The sequence below is a fragment of the Helobdella robusta genome (genome assembly GCF_000326865.2).
Source record: "Helobdella robusta unplaced genomic scaffold HELROscaffold_41, whole genome shotgun sequence".
Taxonomy (NCBI): Eukaryota; Metazoa; Annelida; class Clitellata; order Rhynchobdellida; family Glossiphoniidae; genus Helobdella; species Helobdella robusta.
In genome coordinates, this window is record NW_008704941.1 from 1,368,627 (window position 1) to 1,386,987 (window position 18,361).

At 33.9% G+C, this 18,361-nt stretch overlaps 2 protein-coding genes across 2 annotated transcripts; both read right to left on the bottom strand.

The window, feature by feature from the left end:
- Positions 1 to 7,454: 7,454 nt before the first annotated feature.
- Positions 7,455 to 11,826, bottom strand: HELRODRAFT_177211 (hypothetical protein; the record flags this gene model as incomplete). The annotated part of the gene is made up of 4 exons (XM_009025412.1): positions 7,455 to 8,004; positions 9,037 to 9,124; positions 11,074 to 11,130; positions 11,628 to 11,826. 4 exons carry the CDS (start codon positions 11,824 to 11,826, stop codon positions 7,455 to 7,457), a joined length of 894 nt encoding a protein of 297 aa, XP_009023660.1.
- Positions 11,827 to 13,231: 1,405 nt separating this feature from the next.
- HELRODRAFT_177212 (hypothetical protein) lies at positions 13,232 to 14,329 on the bottom strand (the record flags this gene model as incomplete). The annotated part of the gene is made up of 3 exons (XM_009025413.1): positions 13,232 to 13,258; positions 13,349 to 13,479; positions 13,843 to 14,329. 3 exons carry the CDS (start codon positions 14,327 to 14,329, stop codon positions 13,232 to 13,234), a joined length of 645 nt encoding a protein of 214 aa, XP_009023661.1.
- Between the last annotated feature and the right edge of the window lie 4,032 nt (positions 14,330 to 18,361).

Here is an 18,361-nt window from a genome sequence, read left to right on the forward strand (position 1 = left end):
TGTTTGTTTTTGTTTGTTTGTTTGTATGTGTGTTGTTTTTTGTTTGTGTGTGTTGTTTTTTGTTTGTTTTTTTTTGTGTGTCTAAGTTTGTGTGTGTGTATGATTGTATGTGCGTGTGCGTGTTTGTATGTTATTGCATTAATGAACTTACAGTTAATGTAATATACATATTGTTTCTAATACGCTGTTATGAGTAGAATGTTAGCTGTTTTCTGTAGAATATTAACTAGTTAAGATATGTTTGTGTGTTTTATATGCGTTTGTGTATGTGTATTTGTATGTGTATTTGTATGTGTGTTTGTATGTGTGTGTTTATCTGTGTGAATGTGTATTTGTTTTTGTTTATTTGCGCGCGTGTTTGTGAATTTTAAAAAATTGTTGTGATTATATTTTCTGGAGTGATGCATTGGCTAGAATGTGGCTTATGATGATTGATACAACCAGACAAAGTTGTGTGTGTGTTTGTGTGCGTGTTTGTATGTTTGTGTGCGTGTTTGTATGTTTGTGTACATGTTTGTATGTGTAAAATAGTGTGAATGAGTTTTTTTGTTGTCTAGAAAAAGGAAAAATTTTGCCTAAAATGATAGATATATAAAATATCATTTTCTCGAAAATTATGATAATAGTTATTCTAAACTTTATATCGTTATCATCACCACCATTATTGCTGTTATCATTAAAATTTTCATCATCAGCACCACCATCATCATCATCATCATCATCACCATCATCACCATCATCACCATCATTATCGTCATCGTCATCATCATCATCGTCATCATCACCATCATCATCATCACCGTTATCATCATCACCATCATCATCATCGTCGTCATCATCACCCCCACCACCAACATAATCGTCATCATCGTCCTATACACCACCAACATCATCATCATCATCATCGTAGGCACGTACAGTTCACTCAAAGGTTCGCACATTTACGCCTATGGTAAGATACGAAAATGATCTATAATGATTATGATTATGATTGTTACTTTGATGATGATGATGATGGTGATAGTGGTGGTAGTGATGATGATGATGACGATATGAATTATGATGGGGACGATGAGGATGATAATGATGCAAAGGATGATGACAGAAGCAGCTGATGGTATCAGACAAATGTTAATAAAAACACACATGCTCGCAGACCCACACAAAAACACACAAACACACACACAGAAACACAGAAACACACACACACAGAAACACACACACACACAGACACACACCTACATACATAACATCACCTTGATACACAAAATTGTGCACGAGTTTTTCCATGAACCACCAGGTGTGCTGACAGCCATAGGATTAGCTGTGGCAATATGTGTCTCCTGCTTAGTCGTTGCGACATTTTCTTTCCTGGCTTTTTTTAAGAGGTTTTTTTCTAATTTCTTACTTCATTTTAATCAGTGTCATGTCATCGTTGTCAAAGTTGTCGCCATCGTCATCGTCGTTCTCATCGTCGCCACTGTCGCCGCTTCTATTTACTGAAAAAAAATCAAACTGTTTTTGATGTTATAGTTCGAATTGCTGTTGAGCATATCTGCGTCAGTTGTTTGTTCATGTTAACTTTAAACTTTAGCGCGTGACTCCGACTCCGAGTAAGTACAAATTTCCGAATCCGGTTTCGAGTTACGACTTTTAGGAAAAATTTCATTTTTTTTTTTTTTATTAGTCTTTATTATTTATTACAGCTCTGACATACGCAGAACCACTTTTGCAGCCTAATTTATCATAAATATCGCTACTAAATGAAAAACATTTTAATAAACACTACAAATCTGTTAAAGTGATTGTTTTGTCTAATATTATTACTTTATATATATTTATGTTCTGAAACATACTGAAAAAAATTAAGTCATTTTATTCAATTAATTAGCATTTATTTTCAGTATTTAAAATATTACATAATGTATCTTCTAAAATGCACTGTATACAAAAATATTTTAGAATTAAAAATAAAAAATTCAAATTCTTAACACTTTTCTGAGTCGGATGAAAAATATACGATTCCGTCAAAAATCTCCAAACCCGACATCTTTCAAAATAACAATTCAGAAGATCCAGCAACAGCAGCAGCAACAAGAGTCGCAACAGCGGCAACGACAACATATTTAGCAACAATTCATTTCAAGATCCGTTGCTGCAACACGTCTCTTGTAGCCTTGCAACAAAACATCAACATTATCTCCAACATCATCAACAAGTTCGACAACAACATCATGTTGCAGACATTCAAACGTACGATCCACTAAAGGACCTTATTTCGCATGAGAACTTTGATTGCGTCGCCGCGTGTTGCGATTTGCGAACGTGCAACTTGCAACACTGTCGACCATCGAGTAGCAACATCCTCGCTCAACATCAGCAGCATCATTGCAACACTTTACCGCAACAACCAACACATCTCCAACAAATAAATCAAAACACAGCAACGTTAAATTCTTCGTCTGTTTTCTGTCAGCAACAACCAACTTTACATCAACAACAACAGGAGAACAAACCACACAGAGTATCAATACATGGGCAACATCTTTTCCACAAGTCTTCACCTCCAACAGCCAACATTGAAAACCTCAACACACTTACGTCATGTTGCCAGGTCAATTCAACAAACTGTCAAAATGATTGTTGTTGTTGCTTCTGCAACATCGACAACAACTACTTCAACAACGGAAATGACGTAAACAACAACATTAACGATGGGGACAGCAGCAATGAAAACATAAATCGCTGCAACATCAACAACAACAACATCATCAACAACATCAACAACAACAGCAACAGCAATGGCCTCGATCTCAACAATGTTGACACAACAAGACATTCGCAAATATTCTACTCAACATTTCAAAGGAAATGCAACAGCAGCAAATTCATCAATGTCCACTCAAATAACACTTACGACGATGACATAAAAAGAAATTGCACCACAAACAACAACAACAACAACGCTCTTAGCAACAGTTTTGCCAACCTCAACAACAACACTAACAACAACAACCATCCAACTACTAACCATCCCACTCAAACAAAACTAATCAAAAACCAATCGAACGAATTTATAAGCTTGGATTTGATAAAAGATTAAACTTCGTTAACAATTTCTTAAAAATAATTAATTTTCCTGATTTCATTTTATTATAGGTATTTAAAAATTTTCAATTTTATATTTTGATTTCTTAAAAACTCTGTGCAAAAACAAATTTTATCTTGATTTTTTTTCAATCGAAATGAACTTTAATACGTTGAAGTGATTAATATAAGAGCTGAAAGTGTACATTTTTTATGAGTGAATGATTTAATTTAATTCAATAATTGAATTAAATTCAGTTCCTATCAATTCAATTAATAAACCTATGTGGTTTAAACAATCACATATTAATTATTACTCATTAATTAATTAATTTTAAACAGAAAAATAAAATTAAAAAATCAGTAAATAAATGAACAATCGACCCACAATTCAATCCAAACGCCAAACATGCAATCCCAAATAGCACAGCACTAATTATATGAATCCATCTAATAAGAGTGAATTTTTTTTCAAAATTCTGTTATCACGATACAATAGTACAACAGATGCACGGGAGATTTCATTTTTTATCATTTTTCATCAGAATTTCTCTTCTGCTTTCATTTGAATATTGCGAAAGAAGAAGAACATATCAACGTCTTGTTGTTGTGTCTGCGTACGTGTGTGTGTGTGTATGTGTGTGTGCGTGCGTGTGTGTGTGTGTGTGTGTGTGTGTGTTTGTTATGTTTTGTGTGAATGTTAGTTTATGTGTTCAGGTTTTTATTTTTAGGTACTTAGTTATCAAAAATTCGCATTTAAAGAAAGCTGTTTGGGTTTAAATTTTTTAATTATTATAGATCTGAAGTCCGTGGCGCTCTTACCAAAATGAAATCAAATGAAGCGCCGGGTTCAGATGAGATAGTTGTTGAAAACATTAAATGCACCGATGAATTTGGCATTGAAAAAGTGACAGAAACTTTGAATGAGATTTATGATAGCGGCGAAATTCCAGAAGATCTATCCAAGTTAATATTTATTGCATTGCCTAAAAACCTAATGCAACTAATGTGAACTACATCGAGCAATCAGCTTGATGAGTCATCTTACAAAACTTCTCATGAAAATTCTGATGATGAGTGTACGAATCAAAACAAGATCTGAAATTTCAAATGGCCAATGTGGTTTTGTAGAGGAATTATGTTACGAATGATCAGTGAACGAGCGATTGAAAGGAAGAATGACCTGTCTATATGTGTTGTTGGTTACTCCAAAGCTTTTAATAGCGTGAAACACGTGGAGTTTATGAAAACATTTGAAAAATTTAACATTGATGAAAAAGACACGAAAGCTATCAAAAACCTCTATTAGTCTATTGGGACCACCAAAGAGCAGCGATGAAAGTTGGTAACAAGATGGCAAGTTTTGTCGAAAAAAAGAAAGGTGTTAGGCAAGGTTGTTTATTCTCTCCAGACCTGTACAATTTCTATAACGAGATTATCATGAGAAAGGTAAAAGATCTACCTGGAATATCTATTGGAGGCGTGAATATAAACAATGTATAATATGCTGATGATACAGTTCTTATGGCAGATTCAATGGAAGAACTGCAAACAATTGTTTCCAAACTGGTTTGTTTTTGAAAGTTAAAGGATATGTTTGCAAATTTACATCAACAATACAAAAACCACCTCGATCTGCTCCATAATAATTATTAGTGAATAGGTGAAACAAGTCAACAGGTTCAATTATCTCAAAAGTCTGATTACCTCAGGTTGTGAATGGGATATGTATATTAAAAAACGTATAGCTTTGGCTAAAAACGCATATTCTAGAATGAAAGACATTCTCACCAACAGTCAAATTGAAATATCAACAAAATTAAAACTAAAAAAATGGAAAAAAAAGATTAACGCTGTTTGGATGTGGTTTTTGAGAAGAATTAGGAAAATTAGTTGGATCTCTCATACTTCGAATGAGGATGTATTAAAACAGTCCTGATATGAAAAGAAGAAATTACTACAGATAATCCCACTGGAGCAGTTAAAGTTTTCTGGTCACATCGTGCGGAAGGAATGAATGGGAAATCTAACAACTACTGGAAAAATTGCAGGGAAATGAGGTCGCGGTCAACAACGAACAACATTCGTGAAGTTCTTGTGTCACTTGTTGAATATCACCATATTTCAACAACTACAAAGTGTTAAAGATCTGGTTTTGTGGAGGTCAATGGTCGCCAATGTCCTGAAAAGATAAAGCACGAAAAAAAAGAAGAAGAATATATGGAATTCTGGGAATTAACATGTAAGGAAATGTGCATGCATAGATTTTATGACAAAACAATTTTTCTAAAATAGATGAGGACGTAAAAAAAAACTTGTGCAAGATTGTTGATTGTGAACTCACACTTGCGTTTCCTTCTTTGTTTATTGTGATCAGTCACAGCCAAGCAAACATGAAATTAATGCGTCTCTATTTTGTCCGACATTAATCTCTGCATCTCCTTCGCCGGTCCATCAATAATTGTGCTGACCGCACTCTAGAAACACCAGCCGACAAATCGTGCATCACTCCACTTTCTGCGTGTCTCTGTGTGTCTGATGTTTATTTCAGATCCTATCCATTCAAACCAAATTGATTTTTGGAAAATAGAATTTAAAAAAAATTATGAATTGAAAGGCTTTATTCGAATTTTATTTGAATTAAATTTAGTATTAATTTGTAACTTTGAGATTCATTGTTTTCATTTTTGATTCTGCTGCCAAAACTTTTTATTATTCAAATCTTAAATAAAAAGTTGGCTGTTCATGTTCAGTGCAATTTGCAATTTTGAAGAAGTTCATTTGTTGAGATTGATGGTCTGGCGGGCAACTTTATTCTTCAAATGTGTTTGTCCGTTGTAGAGAGCTGACCGGTGAACTATTGCGAGAGGTGATTGAAAGTTAAGTGAGGAATTAATCTGATGTACATGCATTTGAGATGAATTTTTTTTTGACATTTCAAAAAAACTTTTTGTAAGTCCGGTTGAGTTTTTTTGATCTCCTTTTATGTATTCTTTTATTATTTTGAACTGATTTGCAAATTTGTTAAATAATTTTTATTAATCAGTGATAACTTGCCAAACACGAATGAAACAATGTGGAAAAATGGAGTTTGAAAAATTATCGGAAGTGTTGGGTGTACTATTGTGAATATAACCGTAGATTTCTGACAATGTTTGCCAACTTGCTGTAAGGATTGACTAGGCTATGCAGTAAGACGCAACAAACATAAGCAGTGTAACAAGTTGTCGTGATTGAAGAGGGTTTTGATGAAATAGAACTTTAATGACAGGCGATGCTTGATTGTGAGTACATACAATTGTGTTTCTGTGAGTGTGTATGTGTTTGTGTTGTGTGTGTTTGTTTTGTGTGTATGTGTTGTGTGTGTTTGTGTTGTTTGTATGTGTTGTGTGTGTTTGTGTTGTTTGTATGTGTTGTGTGTGTGTGTGTGTGTGGTGTGTGTGTGTGTGTGTGTGTGTGTGTGTGGTGTGTGTGTGTGTGTAAACGTTTATCCTCTACAAACAGGGCCAAACGCCAAACTAAAGACAAAGTACACTGAGTTACTGCCCAGTCTCCTTATAAAAAAAGAACTTCAAAACAAATCCTTAATGAATCATTTCGGTTCTAACAGTAATGTAAAGTTTCTGCTTTTTGTTTGTAACAAGACATTACTCGACACATTCACTTCCACTTTTCAAAGCAAGGCCAGCAAAGGTTTCAACAAGTTACATACCATTTCAAGAAGCCCGAACTTCATTTGGTGTTCGTGGTTTTTTCTTCAAATAGATTGAATTACAAAATAAGTGTTATGTTGACACGACACCCACTTTTCTATTCAATTTATTTATTTATTATTATTATTTTAATCCTACCTTATTATTAATATATGATTAATATATTAATCATGATTGTTATGATATATATGATTAATATATGATTGTTGTGATTAATTTTATTATTATTTATTAATTATTTATTAATTATCCAATTCATCCAGTTTATTCACAATATTTTCAACAACTCAAGACACACAATTTTATAAACTCTTTTTAACTTGTTTCAATAAAAAAATTGATGAAATTAAATAAATTAAAAAAAATTATGAACCTAGAAGAACTCTAGCGAATATTTGGAAACAAAATGTATACACTGTTGGTAATGTTAGTTGAACGTTAGTGTGTGAAAAAAACGAAAAAAAAATTAAAAGTTTTAAGCGCTTTAAAAAAAATATTGATGAAGAATTGGATGATTAAATGTAAAAAAACAAATTATCATTTATATATATCATTATGGCATCCATTCTACCATATTTCACTGTGTGTGACTGTGTACATCCGGTTTACTCTTGGACCATTTAAAAAAAACCGTACGATCATCAAGGTATTTTGCTAGTGTTTGTTCTGCTTCGATAAGCTGTCGTGTTTGTTCATGAAGAGGAATTTATTGTTTTTGAAATCAGTGTTGCTGACATCTGTTGAGCAACAAAGAGGAGGTGCTGTAAAAAGCTCGACCGCTGAAAGGCAGCTGTTACACTCCTGGCAGAAAACGTTGTTTTTGATTGAGTTGTCGAGGTTGTCGTGGTTGAAGTTGACGAATGTGTCAACATTTTCGCTGTTGAAATTGTTCTGGCAACATTGGCAACACGACTCGTTGTCGTCGCAGTTGATTGGCTCAAAAAATAGGTCGTTGAACTCGAGACCCATACTACTGATTCGCGATTGGTTGAGAGTTGCTCTGTTTTTAGTATTATTTCTTAATTCTTGTGGTTGCAAAGTTTTTTTGTTGTTGATGGTGTTGTTGTTGCTGTTTGGTCTAGAGAGGCATGTTGTGACCTTGGTTGCAGTCGTTTGGCTCACTGTGGTGGTTGGCAGCGTGGATGTCGCCGATGTGGCGACTGAGGTCACTGCTTGGATTGGCGGGAAGAGTTTGTAACAGTTTCTGAAGCAGTCAGTAGAAAATTAAAATGAATAAATTTACGCGATTTTTAAACAAAAATGTTCAACATTATTTTTTACATTCAATGATTTCTAAAACAACTTCAACAACATGCAGTTTAAATACAAATAAATTGTAAGACAGAGAAAGAAAAAACAGAGTTGTCATCGACAACAAACAAAGCCCATATTATCAGTGGCACCTCTCATACAGTTGTTTATGACATATGTTATTTAGAGGACGATTGTAAGCTAATTTACAACTAGCTCTACACAAAAAGTCTATACAATAACGATGATAAAAATATAAACATAGATTCAGAGAGGAAATACAAATTGTTAGGCGAAAAAAAATCATTGTCGATGATAATATATTTGATTATTATTCTTGTCGCTATGCAGTGAATTTAAAATATTAGATGTTGTACTATTAAAATCAGTAACAAATTTCAATACTCGATACTGCACTGCGATTGAAAGAATCTGATGTAGTAAAATTGAAAGGGGTATTAGTAGTAAGTACTGTGACATGATGATTTCGGTACCAGTCAAACTTAAAAACTTGGTATCAGTACAAATCCTAAAAACAATCATTAAACTATGAAACAGTACAAGTGCAAGTAGCAGCAATCATAGTACTCAGTTGCAGTTGTGGTAGAAGTAGTAGCGGCAGTAGTAGCGAACGTCGTCGAGAAAGTAGAATAAGTAGTAGTAGAAGTAGTAGTAATAGTAGTAGTAGTAGTAGTAGTAGTAGTAGTAATAGTAGTAGTAGTAGTAGTAGTAGTAGTAGTAGTAGTAGTAGTAGTAGTAGTAGTAGTAGTAGTAGTATTAGCAGCAGCATTATTAGTAACAAAAAAAGTAGAAGTAATATAAACAGTTGTCGTAGCAATGATATTAGCAGCAGTAGTATTAGTGGTAGTAGTAGTAGTGAAGGCAGAAACATGAGTAATAACAGCAGCAGTAAAAAAAATTAGTAAAAACAGTAGTAGTAGTAGCTGCTTTAGCAACGGCAGTGGTAGTAACGATCGCGACTGACCTCCTCTTGTGTGACAAGAAAATCGCCATCAGTCCGAAACTCAACACTCCACCCAGGGCTACAAAAACTGTTAATAAGAACCAACTACCTGATGATGATGTTGTTGTTAGTGATGATGATGATGATGTTGTAGTTAGTGATGATGATGATGTTACTAATGGTGGTGATGATGATGATATTGCTAGTGGGGATGATGATGATTTTGCTAGTGGTGATGGTGGTGGTGATGATGTTTTTAGTGGTGGTGATGATGGTATTGCTAGTGGTTGTGATGATGATGTTTCTAGTAAGGATGATGATGATGATAGTGGATGATGATGATGATGATAACGTATGATGATAATAATGTTGCTGCTACTGATGATGATGATGATGGAAATTATGATGGTAATGGTGATATGGTGATAATGAAAATGATTGAAATAATTGATAAAGAAATATACCTTAATTTTATTATAAATAAATTTATAGAACAACAATCATTTTTCTGAAGAAGATGGTGACAGTGAGAGGATGATAAAAAAATGCATGTAGAAAATGATGAAGATGATGAATGTGACAATAACAATAAAAATGACGATAACTTTAACTTTATTTCGTTGAGAAAAAAAATCCATATTTGCTCTGTGCTAAGCATGGTGCAAAAAATCTGAATGATACGATGCAGTGATGGATTTATCAGACGATCAATCAATCAATCAAATAGTTTGATTGATTTATTTCTATGATTGATTGATTGATATATTGATTGATTGACTGATGGATTGTTTCATTGGCTCGGTTGAATTCAATTTTTATTCTTCCAACAGACAGACAGACAGATGGATGAATGGATGGATTGTTATCAGAATTTCATCAGGCAGGTCAATATGAAGTTATTTCTTTTTATTATATATATCTGCCATTCTTTCGTTCAATACGTTTTCAATTTCGCTTTTTAGATTTTTTTTCTTCAAAAGCAAATTCATTTGGTTGATTCTACAATCTTTCAGATGTTTTACAAATCTGATTATTTAATGCTAATGTAAGAAGTTTTTAATGTTATCATTCGTATCGTGTTAAAATAACACCACTATCAACTTTCTTACATACGAATTTATCATCATATTCTGAAAAGATGATAATTACTGATGCTATCTCATCATCGTCATCATCGTGGTTAACATTGCCAGTATTCATTTTTGTTTTGTGGTCACTGACATCTTCATCAATCTACATCGTTATCATCATAACCAACACCATCGTCAAATACTTCATAATTTTCATCATCGTCATCATCGTCAGCTGAAGCAGCAACAACAACCTCAAAAACAACAACAACAACATCATCGTCATCATATTTAACGTCATAGCCATCTATATTTTAAACCGTTAGGTTTCAGCGTCATCATCATCAATCTCCTCATCATCCTCATCGTCATCATCATCTCCACAACCACCACTACTACCACCATCAATGTAGCGACTACCTGCCGCAATCGCCGACCGGAAATACCTCCAATAAACTTCCGGTTTGTGGCCGGCGCACGCGCTCGCACTCACATCACGTGTCAAAGATTATAAAATATTTATGATCTTTTATTGGTCACTCTTGAAATATCGTTGAAATGATTATTATGCATTAGTGTGTGTGGACATGCGTGTAGCCATGGCTGCAAACATACCTACCATCAGACAAATTAACAAATGTTATTGGCATGCAGAAACACTAAACTAATAATTTCAAAATTGCGCAAACAAATTAGTAGGCTATGCTTTTACGCTCACATACACACGCACACGCACGCACACACAACACGCACGCAGATACAAATACCCGAGCACATACACGCACACACACACAAATACACAGACATACAAATATAAACATATCTCTATGCTTTCACATTTGTATGTCATTCAATATAAACCATTATATTTCTATTTGGAAAACCTTAAAAAATTTATGTGAGTGTGTGCGTGCGTGTGTGTTTGTGTGAGTGTGTGTGTGAGTGTATGTGTGTGTGAGTGTATACACGAAAATTCCACAAAAGATACCGTATGAAGATTTCCATTTGAATTTTGATTCGCCGATTTTGTTCGCCAAATTCTGTTCTGTGGAATGATGTAATAATGACGTTGCAATGAAAATATCAAAGATCTAAAATACAAAAAAAATGATAATATTTTCACTCTTTGTCATCATCACAATGAGTATGTTATCGTCAACAAAACGCCATCGCAATTAAAATCATCTTCATCATCATCGTCATCGTCATCGTAGGGCGTTTTTAACCGCTGCATAATCATCATCCCACCAAATTTTCATCACCAGTTTCGGTCATCAACAGCATCGTCAGCAACATGGTCACCGTGATGGTGTAGTGGTTAAGACGCCTGGCTCTGCTGTTGTGGTGACTAGATTCAAATGCAAATAAGTCTCCGCAGATCACATTCAATATGTGTCTTACGACCATCTACTTGTTTCTATGAATACTCAGTTTTTATAGTTGAAAACTCTGGAGAATGTTATGGAAAGATTTTTTTTTAAAAAAGGATCTCCAACGACAACAACAACAACGACAACAACAACAACGACAACAACGACAAACCATCAATGCAACCCTCTCCGACAATCCTTCCAGAAATTTCCTCCCACGTCCCATTCCAGCATACAAGATGCCAGGTAGGTTCCGGCGACGACAATGATGATGATAATGGTGGAGATGATGAAGATGATGAAGATGATGATGAGCATGTGACGTCAGCATGGCCTCCATCCCTGATGACTCTGACATGTGGTGACGTCATAACTGGATCTACGCATGTCCAGGCTGCATTTTATAAAATTATTAATAACTTGGAAAGATTTCCAACATTTACAATAACACGTGTTTCTTCACTGGTGAAATATTTCTTATTGTAAAAATATGCAACGAAATCTCCCTCTAGTACATACAATATAAATGAGGCGTGAATTTGCTAAAATTTAAAAGTTACATGTCGTCATTAATGTTGATACTCTGGAGAGAATAATTTTAGAAAATTAGAAAAGGTAAAATTAGAAGTGAATTATTATTTAAAGAGTACAGACTCTTCAATATATTAATATAATAGGAGCTATAGTGGCAAAAAATAATTTCGATTGCTACAAAGTGTTTAAAGATCGGGGTTTGTATAGGTCGATGGTCGCCAATGTCTTGAAAGGATAAGGTACGAGAAAGAAGATTACTACTACTACTATTACTACCACTAATACTACCACTACTACAACCACTACTACTAATACCACTACTACTACTACTATTACTACTACTACTTCTACTTCTACTACTACTACTACTACTACTACTACTACTACTACTACTACTAAAACTACTACTACTACTACTACTACTACTATAATCATCAGACTACTACTACTATAACCAGTATTGTCATATTCATTATTAATATTATTATAATTATTATAGTCTATTATTAGTATTATTTATCGCTATTAGTATTCGTTCATATTATTCGTAATTTTATTTTAATTTCTTCTTTCTGCATGGAGTCAGTCGGGGAGGTCGTAGAATATAGAATGGACGTTGGTTCGGATGGTAACGATTGTCGCCGCGATATATTTATATCATTCTTATTGGGTCTCCGCAGATTTTGTTCTTGCAGATGATGATGATGATGGTGGTGATGCTGGTGATGATTATAGTGATAGTGGTGATGATTATGGCGATGGTAATGATGTTGATGATGGTGATGATTGTGATGGCGATGAGGATAATGATGATAATGGTGGTACTGATGTTGTTGTTGATGACGATTATGATAATGATAATGATGATGAAAATAGATGATGATGACGATGATGATGATGATGATGATGGTGATGATGATGATGATGATGATGATGGTGATGATGATGATGATGATGATGATGATGCTGCTGACGATGATGATGACAACTGCATCTCAAAACAAAACAAAAATAAAATATTTTCGTGATATGAAAGGTAGCAGAGAATGGACAGCCAACAAAATTATTATTTCAGAAATTTAAAAAAATTTAATTTAGTTTCATTTCAAACTTCATAAAAAAATAGCTCTTACATAACTACAAATATAATTAATTTAATTAAACATTAATAAAGGTTAATTAAACCTTAATTAATTGTAATTCAATTAAATATGAATAATTTATTCTTTTGAATATAAACTTTCAAACCTCAAAACTACGCTGACAAAACTTTCGGACAGAAAAAAATAAAAATTAAATAAATAAATTTTTCCTCCAGTTAAATGCTTTAAAATTCTCACCTTGGAATCCAACCAGTACCTTAACGACACTTAAGCTGGTTGCGTTCGTGTGGGCCGCCTCAACATAACTCCGATGCAATGGCTTTCCATCGTTATTTAGGGCCGAAAATGTTAGGGTAATTTCACTACTGTGTGATAGATAAATCGCTGCTGATGATGGTGAAGAGGAAGAAGATGATGAGGAAGATGATGATGAGGAGGATGAAGATGAGGAGGAAGATGTTGATGATGATTTCAGTTGGGAGGAGGGGTAATGATTATGATTGTAGCGATGGGGATGATGATGAAGGTTGTGGAAGTGGGGATGATGAATGTTTGTATTTTTATTCTTTGGCTGTATGCTTATGTATTTCTTGTTTCTCTTGCAGCAGCACAACTGAACGGCAGATGACGATGGCGGTGATGATGAAGATGATGAAGATGAAGATGATGAAGATGATGATGATGATGAAGATGATGGTGATGACTTTGTAGTAGGTGAGTCTAAGATGGATGCGATTGTTATGCAATTACCATCGTCATCATCAAAGCTGTTGATGTTGTTGTTGTTGTTGCTGCTGTTGTTGCTGTTGATGTTGTTGTTGATGTTGTTGTTGATGTTGTTGTTGATGATGTTCTTATTCCTATTAAAGTTGTGGCTGTTGATGTAGTCAACTACATTTCTCTTTCTAAGATCAATTCTTCTCTCGTAATCATTACCATCATCGGTCGCATCATCATCGTCATCTTCCTCTTCACCGGCAAAACCATGAAAGGTAACAACGATGAACTGACCTGGTTTCGATCTGACCTCAATGTGGCAGTCAGCCAATGGCGAGCCCGGAAAGTAGTTCAAATAAATTGGGTTAACGAGTGTTAAGGTTGCTCTTTGTTGACTATGTCGCTGAGTCTGCGGCTGCATCGGCTGGTGCTGCTGACGATGTTGCGGTTGTTGTGGCTGATACGTTGCTGCACACTGCTCTTGAGCAATTCTTGTACTGACTACATAAACGAGTAGCATTGCATTATGAAGATGTTAAGACGTTTTTTATGATGATGAAAATGATTCTAGGTATTCTGAAAATGATGAAGATGATTAGCAGCAAGTTATTTAACAACAGACCAAGATGATGACTGCATGTACGCTGATTGTTATCACACAAAAAAATGATAATACTGTCATGATGTTGTTTATGGTAATAGGAAAAATGATGATTATTGCTGGTGATGATGAATGAATGAGAAAATTGAGTAAAACAGGTTTGTAATCTTTATGACAGTGTGATTGTTGATACTCAAAAAAAGTTTAGTGATGGCGATGATGGTGACGATGACAACGACGATAGTGACGATGGTGAAGAGGATGATGATGAAGGTGATGATAAAGGTGATGATGAAGGTGATGATGAGGACGAAAATGATGATGACGTCAGACAGACAGAGTCATTAATAAAACATCAACGACCAAATCGAATCTTAATTTAAAGTTCTCTCCTCCCAGCGTTAATAAAATGCTTCGTTCCTTCAATTCATCCACACAGCTCATTCTGCTATTATTTACATGGTTGTTATCGCTATTTTTAGCAGCAGCAGTAGTAGTTGTAGCAGAAGCAGCAGTAGTAACAGAAGTAGTAGCAAAAGTAGAAGTAGTATAGTAGTTGTAGTACCTGCAGTAGCAGCGGCGTAATAGTAATGGTAGTAGAAGCAAGATCTGTAATGAACTAGTGGCTGCAACAGTAGAAGTAGTGGTAGTAGAAGTTGTAGTAGAAGTAGTAGCAGTAGTAATAGTATCGTTTTGATCAATGTTGTAATAGTAACATAGCAGAAATGTTTGTAGCATTTTTATATTTCCAAAAACGTGTATTAGTGATGAAATTATCTTTGCTTCTGTCACCTTGTTTTCGTTCACTTAAATTGTACTTCAAAAAATTACAACACTAGAAGAAAATTATTATAACATATACACGATAAATTAAATGTACAAAATCATAAATTAAATCGGTGTAAAAAGATATTGCAGCTAAGGATAATTAATTATAATTAATATAATTAATGGAATCCTTGACTATGAACAAAAACATTTTTAAAACGAAATAAAAAATTTGAGTCCAATTTTTTGAACTAGCACAGAGCCCAGACTTTCAATTTGCCATTCTGCAACTTTAACGATGATTAATTATAAACAACTTTTTTCATGTTTGGTGCAAAGTAAAATCACAAAATAATTAAAATGCTGTCGGCAGGTGCTAATTTTATGTTTGTGTGTGCGTGTGTTTGTGTGTTTATGATTTTGTGTATGGTTATTTTGCGTGCATGTGTGTGTGGGAGTTGTTTAGACGTCTGTGAATGTGTGTGTAAGTGTTTTTGATGTATCAATTTTGAATTTATAAGAATGAGTGTATTTCAAACTATTGACTTCATTATTTCGAAACAACTGCATACATCAACAAAATAGAAAAAAATCATACTGCAGTTTTGTCAGCTTTTGTTACATGAAAATATATTAACATTATACTTAGATATAAATTTAGAAAATTTCTAATAAAAATTTAAATAATCTAGCGAAGAAAATAAATTCCAATTTATCCAGACTTTAAAGTGTTGCACAATGATGAAGCGAGTATAACTGAATCTGCTGATGGAGAGAGGAAAAATTCTATCATCATAATGAAGTGAATCCAACTCACACAAAAACTGGAATGACTTTTAATTTGTTTTTCAACCAGACATGGAGGTAGGAAGTTTGTTCATCTGATGTTGGTTAACTCGTTAGCTGAGCTGATGGACATTTCAATCTTTGCTTGTATGAATCGGAATCGTAAATGGAGAATGTCGTTTTTTTGATTACTATAGAAGTACTGTTTGGTTTCGTTGACAACAAATTTTTTAAAATCAATTTCAACTTTTTTAAACAAAATGCTAAATTAAGAATTTAGAATTTTTAAAACAATATCAATAATGTCACTATGAATTTTTTGAAATTAATAATACTAATGATGAAACTGTATCAGGAAGGAGAGTTTCTTCTTGATTAAGACACAAGACACCGAGAATTTTTTCTTCACTCATTCAATGGATGAATATCTCTTTGATCAACTTGCGTACATGCATCGCTTGTATACTCTCACATACCCACACACACACCTACAACACACGAACTCACATACACACACACACAATTAAATATATATATATATATATATATATATACATATATATATATATATATATATATATATATATATATATTGTTTTATATATATAAGACTAGTCGCGACTTCACTTGCGACTGCCAGCCACGCATAGTCGCGACTGAAAATCATCCCAATTGCAATGATGATCATTATATATTTAACGTCATCGTTGCATCATCATAAAATTATTTCTGTCATCTCTTTCATGCCAACATTTAATTTGTATCATGTCATCATCACACTTTAAACATCATCGTCTTTATCATCATAACCGTCTTCATCATCATCATCGTCTTCATCATCGTCTTCATCATCGTCTTCATCATCATCATCGTCTTCATTATCATTGTCGTCTTCATCATCATCATCGTTTTCATCACCATCATCGTCAATGTCTTCATCGTTATTATCATCTTCATCATCATCTTCATCATCATCCCCGTCTTCTTCATCATCATCATCGTCTTCATCATCATCATCGTCTTTATCATCATAATCGTCTTCATCATCATCATCGTCTTTATCATCATAATCGTCTTCATCATCATCATCGTCTTCATTATCATTGTCGTCTTCATCATCATCATCGTTTTCATCACCATCATCGTCTTCATCATTATTATCATCTTCATCATCATCTTCATCATCATCCCCGTCTTCTTCATCATCATCATCGTCTCATCATCACCATTAATATTTCAGTGTTATATTTCTTTTATGGTCAGACAGAATTTTATAAACCCCCCCCCCATCACCATCAACCCACTCACTCACTCACTCACTCACATTGAGGTGTCTTCGTGGATAATGATGAAGATCATGATGATATAACAACAACCAAGATGATGAAGATGATGATAGCAATTATAACAACAATGTGGTGATGGAGGTGACGATGACGTTGACGATGATGACGTTGATATGACTACAAAAGCGATGTGACTACAATAATGATGTAATTAAAATGATAATTTTGATAAGATGGTGATGGATGATATTAAAAAATATCATGTTGACATAGTGATCAATGAAAAATGATAACACTAACATTATTAGTTAATGTTATCGTTGCTCTGTTTAATAGTATATTTTAATTTTTTTATTTTGTTTTGTATCAATGCTTGAATTTATTTTTTTTCTGTTTTTATTTTAGGTATGTGTCAGGTATTTTTTCTCATTTTTATTCGCTTTTTTTTAATTATTTTACTTCTGTTTTTTTCCTCATTATTTTTAAATAATTTCATTGTTGTTGTTTATTTTGTTGTTGTTGTTGTCGCTGAGGTTTTTGTAGTTGTTGTTGTATTGTTGACGTTTTTGTTGTTGTGGCTGTGTTGTTGTTGTCGCTGGTTTTCATGTTGTTGTTGTTGTTGTTATTGTTGTTGTTGTCAATAATAATTATTTGTATTATAAAAAATAAAAATACAGACATTAGTAGTGATAATAATAGCAATAATAGAAATAATAATAACATTCGAAAGGTTAATTCATAATTTCTTAGACAGATAGGTGTGGTGTTTTCATGCTTGGGTGAGTTGATAGCAATGATGGTGACGACGACAACGATGATGATGACGATAGCGAAGATGATAATGATAACGATGGTGGGAATGATGATTATGATGATGACAATGATAATAGTTGTAATGGTGATGTAGACAAGGATTACCATTACATAAAGACGACGACGACGATGATGATGACGATGATAATGATGATAATGGTGATGATGATGATGGTGATGATGATGATGGTGATGATAATGGTGATGATGATGATGGTGATGATGATGATGGTGATGATGATGGTGATGATGATGATGGTGATGATGATGATGGTGATGATGATGATGGTGATGATGA